The sequence below is a fragment of the Molossus molossus genome, unplaced genomic scaffold (genome assembly GCF_014108415.1).
Source record: "Molossus molossus isolate mMolMol1 unplaced genomic scaffold, mMolMol1.p scaffold_m16_p_2, whole genome shotgun sequence".
Taxonomy (NCBI): domain Eukaryota; kingdom Metazoa; phylum Chordata; class Mammalia; order Chiroptera; family Molossidae; genus Molossus; species Molossus molossus.
The window spans coordinates 12,293,676-12,306,704 of NW_023425355.1; the positions used below are offsets into that span (position 1 = coordinate 12,293,676).

The 13,029-nt window shown below is 33.8% G+C and overlaps 1 protein-coding gene across 2 annotated transcripts in view; it reads right to left on the reverse strand.

Annotated features, from left to right (window-relative positions):
• Nucleotides 1–9,304: 9,304 nt before the first annotated feature.
• Nucleotides 9,305–13,029, reverse strand: part of HDX (highly divergent homeobox) — a 158,942-nt gene continuing 155,217 nt past the window's right edge. The window contains exon 10 of one of the 2 annotated variants that reach the window (XM_036271429.1): nucleotides 9,305–9,474. In XM_036271429.1, the coding sequence (XP_036127322.1) occupies nucleotides 9,349–9,474 (126 nt within the window). In that variant the 3' untranslated portion in view covers nucleotides 9,305–9,348. The remainder of the gene's footprint in view (nucleotides 9,475–13,029) is intronic. The other variant, XM_036271428.1, reaches the window with a different exon arrangement.

A 13,029-nucleotide genomic window follows, 5' to 3' on the forward strand; every position in this document is an offset into this window, starting at 1 on the left:
GAGTGGAAAGGAATATTCAGAGATGAAAAGCAACGACCTACAACCAAGATTACTCTATCCTGCAAAGCTATCATTTAGAACCGGTGATCATATAAAGAGTTTCCCAGACAAGAAAAAGCTACAGAAGTTCATCACCGCCAAACCATTATTATATGAAATGTTGAAGGGTCTTCTTGAAGAAGAATAGCAAAAATGTGAACAATAAAATGGCGATAAATACATGGCTATCAACAATTGAATCTACACACCAAATGAGCAAAAAGAAAAGAAACAGACTCATAGACACAGAGAACTTTTTGTTGGTTGCCAGATGGGAGGGGTGTTGGGGGGATGGGTGAAAAAGGTGAAGGGATTAAGAAGTACAAATTGGTTGTTAGACTGAGGAACCTCAGAGGGAAGGTGGGTGTGCAGAAAGAGATAAACCAAAGAACTTATATGCATAATCAATGGACACAAACAATAGTGTGGGTAAGGCAGGAGAGAGGTGGGAGTGGGGAGGAGGGAGTCAATGAGGGAAAAGGGGGGACATTTGTAATATTTTCAATAATAAAGATAAATTTAAAAAAATAAGTACTTTATAAATGGATGGTAAAGTTTTCCATTTCTTTAAAGCATTATAAGTTGTAAAGTGCTTTTCAAACTAGTTGATTTGATTGTCACAAACACTGTGAGAGGCAATCAGAGCAGATATTGTTTATTTCCTAGACAGAGAAATTGAGCTTAAAGAATTCGCAGCTTGAGCAAAATCACATAGCCAGTTCTCTTTCTTCTCTACAACACTACATTGCATCTTATTCGAGAAAGGAGAGATTGAGGAATAGGTTTTAGGATCCAGGAACTTTTCATTTCAAGAATTTCAGCCCTTCAGGCCCTGGTCTTATAGCTTAGTTTGTTAGAGCTTCATCCTGATAAACTAAGGTTGTGGGTTTGCTACCCTATCAGGGCACATAAAAAAAGAAAAAAAGAAAAAAAAAAGAATTTCAGTCTTTCGCCTGGTGTGTGTTGCTCTGTGGTTGACAGTTAACCCATGCAACAAGAAGTCATGGTTCAATTTCTAGTCAGGGTACCTACCCAGGTTGTGGGCCAAATCCCCAGTGGGGAGCATGCAGGAGGCAGCCAATTGATGTTCTCTCTCATCGGTGTTCTCTCTCTAAAACAATAAAAATAAAAATAATTTTAACCCTTCAAATGAAATTTTTGTACTGGAAAAAGCCAATAGAAATATTGTGAGTTTCTAATTAGCATGAGGAGAAACATTAATTATTGAATAAGTAGCTTTATTACATTTTTTACCTTGATGGTGTTTTGGTTCTTAGGATTTCCAAATTCCTGTACCTAAGCTCCTTTTTTTTTTCTTCCTGGTTTTCAGCTAGCATTTATATCCAAATGGTTCGATGTTTTCTATCTGAGCAAACCAGAGGTCTTCTGATTTTAATGTCTTAAACTTTAGTTTTTCGTGTTGCTCTTATTCCAGTTAACATGTTTGCTAATGTTTTGAAAATGGAAAATGAATACAAAAATATATGAGGCCATATAGACAAATAAATCCATTTAAATCATTATCCAGCACCTATATTTGCAGATTAAGAAAAATAACCTTGCTCAGTTGGTGTGGCTCATTGGTTGAGCATCGACCCATGTACACCAAGAGATCACCAGTTCAATTCCCAGTCAGGGCACATGCCCAGGTTGTGGGCCCGATCCCCAGTGGGGGGCATGCAGGAGGCAGCCAGTTGATGTTCTCTCTCATTGATGTTTCTATTTCTCTCCCCCTCTCCTTTCCTCTCTCTCTAAAAAATCAATAAAGAAAAAAAAAAAAAAAATAACCGTGCATGTAGTAAGTAGCCTTAGCTAGGCTAAACCATCTTTTCCTCTGACCCAGTAGGCATGAAATAAGTACTTTGAAATGGTGTATGATTAGAAAGATTAACCCTTAGAAAGTAAGACATGTGCCCATGATACTGGAAGGAAAAACACATATAAATATAAAACATGCAGTTAGAAAATCCACGATGCAGTTTCAAATGATAAATAACATGTACTTGAACAAAATAGGTTAGTTTATGCATTCCAGAACCAATCATAACTGGCTACAATTTACTATTTTTTTCTTTTGCCCAAAAAAGTTTTCTTGTGCCAGCTTACAGTCTATCCCCTGCCACCATTTCAATCTCTGGTAACCACTGATCTGATTTCTATTCCTACAGTATTGCCTTTCCCAAAATGTCATATAAATAGAATGATACAGTATGTAGCCTTTTGGATCTGTTTCTTTCTTTTTTTTTTCACTTAGCATAATGTCTTTGAGGTTCATCCAAATTGTTGCATGTATCAGTAATTTGTTCCTTGATTCACTTGAATGAAAACTAAAGGCAAGCCAAAACAAAGCAAGTAATACAAAATTTCTGCAGATAATTTCAAAGGTCTGTGTTATAAATTCACCTTCATGCACACACGAATTAAACTGGAGACCAGCATTTGATATATATATAAAGTCAAATAAATGTTTAAAGAAATATCATTTTCCACAAAAAATTTGGTTCATAAAAATATTATAAAACAGTATACAAACAGATAACATCAATAAAAATGGATGGAATATGTTATACAACAATATTTTTTCAGTGCAAGATAATGAGTCTGATTCACCCAGGTCTCATGGCAGCTCTTTGACAAAGAAAAATGACTATTAACTCTCTAAGCCAGTAAGATCACCAAGGACATTACTGATCAAATTGTGCTGCCCTTTGAATGCGACAACCCTGCTAGTCAGATATAAAACGTAGGTAAAATTCTTTTGAGTTGTTTTTTGAAGATGTTTGCATTGAGACATTTCTGCACAGAATAAAATTGGTAGGTGGGAATTGTCTTTGAATCCCTTCAATCTCTTTTTCTGTAAGTAATAATAATAGCACTGGCTAATATTTACTGAGCATTTACTGTGTGCTAGGCACTGCGCTAAGAATTTTATGACAGATTAGTATATTCCTTACAACAACTCTATGAGATAAGTACTGTCATTATCACAGTTTTCAAAGAAATTTAAATACAGAATTCAAATAACTTCTCCAAAATCATACAGCCTGTGTTAAAACTGAGATTTGATACCAATACTTAACTCCTACAATATTCTACCCTAACCCTTGCATTATACTGCTATACATACATTTAACCTTCTAGATTTTAGAGTCTAGACCTCCCCTTCTCCTACCCACCAGTCCCTTTAGTGTCTGCCATTGTTATGCCTCCCTCAAGATTTTAGAAGTTCTATATGTACCCCTCTCCAGTTTTAATGGCCCACCTTTCTATCTTTCACTCAGTGCCCTGCTTTTCACCCAATGTTGCAAAGAATGCAGCTGATTAAGCAAAAGCCATTGTGGTATGAATACTTTATAGACCCCCTTATCTCTGTGAGGGATGATTGCATTTTATACTAAATCGTCCCCAATAAATTATTACTAATAGACTTCTAACAGATGCATGGTGAGCAGGTAGGAATGAACAGGAGATCATTCCTAGAATCCATTATTGTATTCCATTTAAGCAACCATAAGTTTGACTCTCTACCCACATCTTCCTCCCTGGTCCTCTGTGACTCATGACAGACTGCAAGACAAGAAATAACAGGTATTTAGTGGTTCTGTTCAGAATTTTCCCCCCTTGTTTAAACTAACTGATCTGAATGGAGATCCAACCTGTGACCTGAGTTTAGAATTGTGCTCTAATTTGAGCTCACAAGCATTGTTGGTACCAGTTCCAACTTTATTGAAACAGTGCATTGAATGGTCTCCTAACAGCTTGAGAAAAATATTTATGAGCCTCCCTGAAGATCTAATTTTTAACTATAGAGTGACCTAGAATTGGGAAAGATTTGAGTTTAATGGTGCTTAGATCACAAAGGAGTTACTTGATTAAAACAGTCTTGGTATATATTTTATTACATCATAAAATATTATTTCACAGAAAAATACAGAAGTGACAAAATTTCCAAAACTTCCAAACTGTCTGAAACAGAACATTATAATGAAAATAGGCTTATTCTTTAGAGAAAAATAGAAACTGTGTTCTGACATATATAAAAAAATACTACTGCAAGTGCATATTAGTGTACCTAATATGAGACCTTTCATACCTAAAAATGATTTTTATTTTTAAATTTTATAATTTACTGGTATAGGTAATAAAAACATTACTTGGGTAAAAGTTTAAGGAGAGCTATCTTGTAACTTGCAGCCAAAATATAGGAACTTTTTTTTTGTGAAAGTAAATACGTAGCATTATTTGTTTTAAATCTAGGGTAAGAAATATATTTTTTTATGTAAACCAGTTACTTGTTAATCCTCTAGAAAACATGTATTTTCATCATTAGAAAGATTTTTTTCTTGTAAATTTTTTTAAAAACATCCTCCTTTAGGTCCAAATATAATCGAGAATAAAATACCTTGGTGACAAATGCTCACATGAGAAAATGCACTGGACACATAACTGCGTATTCAGCATAATCCCCGTTTTGCTATATATATGTAATATGCACATAAAATGACTAGAATGCAATCTACTGAAATATTAATGATTATTATGGAGGGGTGGGATTATATTATCTACATTTTCTAAAATGTCTACAGTGAATATCTATTACTTTTATAATATGATATAAATAAGAAATGTAATACTTTCAACAATAAAGATAAAAAATAGTCTCAAAGGATATGAAAACTTCGTTGAACCTTATGGGCATACTCATCCACTGACTTGTTTTTTAAATAGATTTATAATGATCTCCACTCATATTTAAAAACAAAGGATTTCAGCATTTTGTCAATGTTTTTATAGATCTGAGAAATACTTGGGTCATTTGAAGTGTGAGTTTGTATGTGTCTCTTCTTGCAACATTCTTGAAAATTTATCAACTGGGAAGGAAAAGTGTCGATGTGCTATTTGAAACTTGCCCCTTACCTTCCCCCATTACTTAGGTAATATGAAGACTTTTAATTGGTATAAAACGTTGAGACAAAAAGGCATGGGTATATTTTACCCAAATTAAAAGCTTGTTCAGCTGGTGTCAAAGACAGCCAAAAGGTAGACGTCACACCACCGCTTTAAAGAATCTGTTGTAAAAATATCATTCTTTGTTTACACTCCGGCGATTTACTGGCTGATTTAACCATTTAAATATAGTATCATGAACAAATCTGGTATCTATTACAGAATATTTAATCTATTCCATTGGTGTTGAAGTAATTCTTTGTTAAGTAAAGTCAAGAAAGGATGATATTACACGTCACCTTGGAAATCAACCAAATTTCTACTTGAGTAGTCCATGTTCTCCCTTTTCGGACCCCTGATACTTTACTATTCTCAGTATTTTTTGTCTTTTTACAAGAACCTTATATTTGTGAAGGAAAATAATTAAAAGGGGTACAGTGCTTATAACACAAAATTTTGGAAAATAAACATTGAAATAAAGAAACAGATGTCTATTAGTTGGAAATCATTTATTGCCTCTATAAAAGTTAAAAAAAATCCTACAAAAGTTCACATTACAGCCTGATACGGTTTTAAGGTGATAGATAGTATGTTTCAGAGGTAGTACCAGTAAAATGGGATGCTTGATTTCTAAAATTAATTACTTAACAAGTTAATGCAAAATAAAATTTTAATGTGGAACAATAAATACTCCATATACACTTTAATGGAACAATCATAATTATAATTCCATGAAAATATCACTTTATTCTCTTTTACCCCTTAGCAAATCTGCTATTAATGAAGGTTTGTTTTGGGGCAATGGTATATTGACTGTGGGCTCACAAGTTAATAGACTCCTCCATTATATTATCACCAGCGCATAGCTTGGTGAAGAGCATGATACAGTGCTGTCTGCCAAGGATAACACCACCTTCAAAGATAAACCTATTTACTCATTGTTTAGACACTATGATTCTTATAACTCCTTTAAAAGGCTAATGTATCAGAAATTGGCATTTTAGGATCTGAATGAAAATCTAATATATATTTTTAAATACATGATATTCCTGGTATACCATGACTGTAACGTGGAATAAGAACAGCAATTCAAGTTTTTAGAATGTCTCTTAAAAATGATCATAAACTATCAAGCTAAGATGAGGAAATGATTCCTTGGAAATGGACTAAATGCTCCTTCCTGTCAAAAAAGGCAACAAAGTCAATCTCAGCGTCTAGAATTCTTTTAAATACAAATCTTATGCTTTATCCTACAAACTTACAGATTGTTGACTATGAGAGTACCTTAAAATAAATGTTGCTGTCTTTGGAAAAATGACTTCTTGGACATCTTTTGAAGTCTTGGTAGTGTACAGAACACAGGATGTGATTTGGCTGCAGATTATTCTTCCCCAACAATAACAAACATTTTTATCACATGTTTGCAATGGTAGGACAAAAGTCCTGCTGTTATAACTGATTTTACAACAAAACATTCCCAGGCTCCATAAAAAGATCAATTTTCTTTTAAGTTGTCCTTGTGTGTATTAATTTTTCCATTCACCAGGGTACTGCAGTTCTACTTTCTTTGTGAATAATTTTAGCTTGGCTTAAATGAGAAAGGTATCTTCATTTTTGTTTGTTTGTTTGTTTTGTATTTTAACACATGTTTTGGAGGGTAAATGCTCTTAGATTCCTATTTCCTGCTTACAAAGTGGTTGGCTCTCTTAAGCTGAAAGCAAACATCAACAGAAGAAAAAGGTTGTTCATGTTGACATCTGTTTTGGGGAGAGATGGTTCAGATAGTGTGGTCTGTTTCAATATTGTGTCAAAGTCCTAGAGAAAGAAACACTAGTGTTTTTTTTCTCCCCTCAGACATGAAGATGTTCACAAAAGAAGTCATGAACAGATGTTTTTCCTCCACTAAAATGTCTCAAAACCAGTTCCAATCTATATGCATGAAAACATATTTTCTTCATAATAGATTTTTAAATACTCGACACCTTGGCATATTTTTCATTCTGCCAATTATGATTTTCCTTTCTAGATTCAGCTGTTTCCTTTGGTTCTGTGCTCTAGAACAACCATATTTCATTTTAGAAATGTTTTAGTTCCAGTTTCTATTTTAGTGGAACTTTAAAAAGGGACAAGGAAATCACATATGCTTTCTCTCAAAATTGAGGACTAAGATCCTTCTAGGAATCACATCTAGCAGAATCATTAAATCTATTCAACTTTCAAATGTAATAAATTGTATTAATATCCCTGAAAAAGTGATAAGAAATCATTTGCTTTGAAGTTTATAGCCTGTTGAATTGAAATTCAATGTCCTTGAAGCAGGAGATCAATGAATATTATTTGAGTCAGTGACTAAATGCTGAAATGTGACAAATAAAATCCACAGAGTTGAAAGATGTAGGAAACAATCATCTTTCCTTACTTTGTAACAAGAACCAAATAAGAAAGGACTTAAATTGAAGCAGAAAAAATTAGAGTTTAAAGATAACTCAATTATTAGAAAGAAGATCTTAAGAGAGACTTAAAGGTCTGGAATTTGTTCATGCTACATTAAGAAATTATTTCCATATTTGCTGCATATAGTAGGGACTATTTATCTCATGGAGGAGTTGGTGAGACAGATAAATTTAATCCTAATATCTGAGGTTCAGTTGTTACTCAGCACTCTTTGTTGCTGAATGAAATTTGACTTGTCAGCAAGGAGTACTAAACATTGTTTGCTATAACCATATGGCTGTCAGCTAAAATGGAGCATACCTAACCACTAATATATTTCTAACAAAAGAACAGTAAGATGGCAGCTATATTAAATTAAACAAATACCCGACAAAATGATGGATTATCAATGAACCTTACTTATTTGTGTGTGTGTGTGTGTGTGTGTGTGTGTGTGTGTGTGTGGTGAGGAGACATTTCAAGGTCAAAGACATTCATGACTGCCTTTCTGTATTCGAAAATTGGTAACTGTGAATTCCAAGATCAAAATTTGTTTTTTTTAAAAATTACAAAAATATCTGACATAGAATTTTGATGGCCAAAAGAGCCATCTAAGCTACTTCATTAACTTTTTAATTTATAGATAGTAATTTGACCATGCAACATGATTCCACACTGACAACCCACAAATATATGATACTGTGTGCTCAGGGTGAAACTGGCATTTTATGGGTCCTGGTGATGCCATCTGGTACCCGGAATGAAGGGTCTGCAAAGAATTGTCTGCAGTGTGTTGCCATCTGGTACCTGCTAATAGAACAAATGGGTAGCATGCTCATAGAACAGTATCCAGGAAATCCAGAAGACTGGATTTACAACCAAAACAGTAGAATTCTTTTTGGATATTATCCTTGGCTGATGGCTCTGTACACAGCTTCATGTGGAAATGAGGTAAATTTTGTGACAAAGCTGAATGAGTAGATTAAAAAAAATCTTAATGGCTTACCTTGATTTTCAGTTTCATAAAATGTTTAAGAAATAAAAAAATACTATGAAGACAGTGATAAACTTGTAATATTTGTGCAACATTTCATCTAACTCAGTTACACAATTTTACTAGTAGAATGTGAATCTTATCAATATTTATCATTTGCAGCAATGAATAATTTCCATTAAGACTAATGAATAATTTTCATTAAGACTAATCTTTTACAACATTTTGTTTCTGTACACTTAATTTATTTGACTTCATGTTGGTGAATGACTTTTCCATAGTGCTTCCCCCCTCCCCCCAAATATTTGGGTTAGATAATGGAATACCAACAATTTACATTTATATACTAGTAATCACTTAAATTTTCAATCATTATCTTAAGTCAAATTCTCACAGGGCTTGAAAAATAAATCCCAAGACTCTTCCAGTTTAAATCATTTTCAAAGTTTCATTTCAATTTTTATTCCACTTTCCTGAGTAAAAGTGTATGTTAAGAAAAGGAGAGAGAAAGAAAAAAGATGCAATGGCTACAAAAACAATAATCAAGCTTTAGTGAATTGATAAGCAATGTTGAAAAAGTTTTTTGTGTGTCTCTGGCCAAAACTACTATTAAAACTAAGATGTTTCTATAAATCCAAACAAAAAAAGTAAAAAATTAAGCATTATGCATTTCAGAGCTAAACTGTTCAAAATTAAATACAATTATTTTCCCATATTTCTATCAGTTTTGGAAAAACTCTCAAAAAATGCTTTTAAATTTCACATACATTTTTTTGTACTGTAGCCATTATATCTTGTCCATCCTTCCCAGAATATATTGGTGTCAACAATATGTTTTTCCTACTGAAGAATTTCAGGGCAATAGAGTGCACTTATCTTGGAATGCACATCTGTTAGTCAGCATAAAGGCTGTATCATACACCACCCCCCTAAAATCACAAACTGTCTGAGGCATTTTTCTCTGATAAAGAAGACACACTGAATGAGGTATCATCAGGCTCCGGCGAGGCATGATTGAAATCCATCTCTTCTAATTCAGGAGGTAAATCTGACAGCAGTGCCTGAGTCAGAAAAATCAATTTTTTTGAATTAGTAGGTGGACAGATTATTTTCCAATTTTATGTTAATAGTTGCAGTCCTCTCATGTTGATTTATTCTCATGGATTTAAATAAAGGAGCATTTCTCTTTCAGGGCCTTATATGATATCTTACCTCAAAGAAAAATTTTTAATACACTAGATCTTGAGAGTGTGGATTATGTAGAGTGGAACCTCGGACAAAAGGGAAATCAGGAGAGAGATGAACAACTCTACAGTACCAAGTGCTTTGAAGTGTTTGAGATAAGTAATTTCCATGCTAGTTTTGAGTGTTCACTGATCACTGTTAAAGGGCTTTAAAATTATATTGCTTATTATAATATTCCTGCCTAGTTATGCTGTCTTTTAGAGAAAAACACATTTCACAAAAGACAATTTTGTACTTCAGTGGGAGAAAGTACTTAGCTGTTGAGAAAGAAGTTCAGCTGTTTTACTTTAGACTAAACTTTAACAATTTGAGAAGACTAAGTAATTTTTATTTCTTTTCTTAGGCTATGCCCATATATCTACAGATGGCCAAACACCCACCAGGGCACAGCTCAACCAGTAAATCTAGCTGTGCAATGATGTACTAGAGGGCTGGTCATTGCTCTACTGGAGTAATTAGAGTAAGTCAAGAGCCATGAACTAAGCTTTGGTGTGGTGTAATTATTTCATCGCAAGTCGCAGAATATGCATCCACACTAGATAAATTAATGATTTAATCAAGTTTTACGTGGCTGACAGTGCTGATGCCCACTTGACCACAACAAATTGTGAAGTAGATGACTGATTTGCTGCTCCCCATACTAAAAATAACGTAGCATATCTGGGAAATTTTTAGACAGCATTTCTTGTAATGTGGGCTTTGGATGTAGTGGTAAAGGAGAACCAAGGGAACAGAAACAAATGCAAGACTGCCACTACCTAATTAAGGAATAGAAAAACGGTCCCGTTGGAGAACATATGAAATCCACTGTTGAAATAAGACAGTATTCTCCTACTCTTTTTATTAAAAGAAGTGAGATCTACAAATCCTATCCTTTTTATCTTACAGCATAGAGACAAGATTAGAAACTTTCTCCTTTTAGTTAGGCTGCATAAGGAAAGACTAACTCCTGTCTGAAAAAAATGCTATTCATTTTATATTATTAAATAGTTCTTGGTCCTGACTGGGTAGCTCAGATGGTTAGAGTGACATCCTGATACAGCAAGTTTGGGGGTTTTATCCGCACTCAGAGCACAGACAAAAATCAAACAATGAATGCATAAATAAGTGAAACAACAAATTAATCAATCTCTCTCTCTCTCACTCTCTCTCTCTTCCACTCTAAAATCAATAAAAACAAGTTCTTGAATTTCCTGCTGAAATTGAGAGCATTTACAAAGCAGTCACCTAAAAACGCTACATGCTTTTTAAGGAGTTAGGTTGCAGTAATATGACACGATGACATTTTCTTCTATAACAGTTTTTTGTTGTTGTTGATTTCTTTTTTTTATCACTAACCCAATCCAGGTGAAACAAAACCTTTGCTGACATTGGCTGATAATAGTTTATGGGAAATATATCACTGAATTTAGTTCACTTTGTAACTATGAAGAAGCTACGTTAGAGAGGGCAAAGTGTTCCAATTCACATTCACTGAACATGTGCTTAGAGTATTGAAAAGTCAAGTGGATGAGCAGACTTAATGACATTCTAAACTCTAGTGGGGAAACCTTAAAATCAAAGAAGCACTATTATTTAGTTCTTTGTCATTGCATTTCACATAGTTGACTGACAAAATGAATGTAGTATGAAACACAAAAACTTTAATATCGAGGCAATATACAGCACTACTAATGCATAAAAACCACTTCCAAAAATTGTATCTTACCAGATTGCAACACTAAACAAATCGTTGGAGTATGCCAATTCCTAGAACTTCCTTTTCCTTTGATACTAACACAATTAACTTTTTTTACTACATGTTCTTCATCAATCTGTCTCCAGAGTTGGACCTGGGGCCATTCTTCCCAAAATATTAAAACAGTTCCCAAATATATCATCAGTCTCTATAATATTTAATCTAGATCCTAGGGTGTTAATGTCAAGTTCCATGAGGTTAAGCATTCTGATCTTCCTTGCAAAGTAGAGAAATTTAAGTTTAAGAAAAGCAACTGACCTGGCTAGGTTTACACAGTGAATTATCGGGGAAAGAAGGACCATAAATAATGACAGTAGAGGGCTGGCAACATTATTTTTATTGTAAAATGGCCACTTATTAAAAAAAACTTTTGAGTAATATTTCACTCAGATCATATCATATATATTTTAAAGCCTCGATTACTTCATTAGAACAAAATATTTCGTGTACCATTCATCTCACTCAACTTGCCCAAATCAAGATTAATGAAAAACACTTAGGATTTTTTTTTAAAAAAAAGAGAAACCAATGAAACAAATTCCTGCTAGAAATAAACCTCCAAGAATTTCATAGTGTTAAATCAGTAATTTAAGACATCATCTGAATAACTTTTATGGGGTACTATTATTGTCTTCTGTATTTTGAGACCATATTTTGAGATCCATTATATCTGATATCAACTATGAAAATTAGTAGTTTCTATTTGGGTGCTTATTATATAAGCTATGACTTTTAGTACAATTTCTGTATAACAGTCTCTGTTTCTCAGCCAATATTTTGTCCATATCTTAGTTCATTAGTCGTTATCAAAAGAAAAGTATAAGAGAAAGAGAAAAGTAAAATGTAAAGTAGTTACTTTCCTTATTTGTTAGTAGTTTTAGGGAAAGAAGCAAACTAGGGAAACTTTTAGAATGAGCAAAGAAGATGCAATCTCTATGATATTCTTAGATATCAAGAGATATAGACAACTGCTATTTGGCTGGCTATATAACTCGGAATTCAAAACCATATTATGACTTTTCGGACCAGGACCATACTCCAACTTATTCTTATGGTTGGACTAATTTTTTTACAGTTATTTAAAATTTGCAGTACCTATGGGACCATGTTCATGACTAGCACCTTATTCTGTAAAATCTTTAGTTTAGGTTCCTAAAAACCAAACACATTTTCAGCATGCTATAGAACATGCATAACCCACATAATAAAACCATAGATTTAAATATAACTGGCAAAGGTAACTGAAGTTTATTGTTTGGGGATGTCTGTGTGTGTGTGGCACGGGGGGAGCAAACTTCATGAAAATGGACACACAATGTACATGCTGGTTTGAACTTCATGAGTAAATTCTTTTAGTTTAAATATTGTAGTTCAGTACTTCAGTGAAATATACAAAGACATTTTTCTTTTTAAATTTTTTTTCCTTTATTGATTTTAGAGAGAGCGAGTAAGTGAGAGGAAGAGAGAGATAGAAACATTGATGAGAGAGAACATCTATTGGCTGCCTCCTGCATGCCCCCCACTGGGGATCAGGCCCACATCCTGGGCATGTGCCCTGACTGGGAATCAAACCAGTAATCTCCTGGTGCATGGGTCGACACTCAACCACTGAGCCACAATGGCTAGACAATTT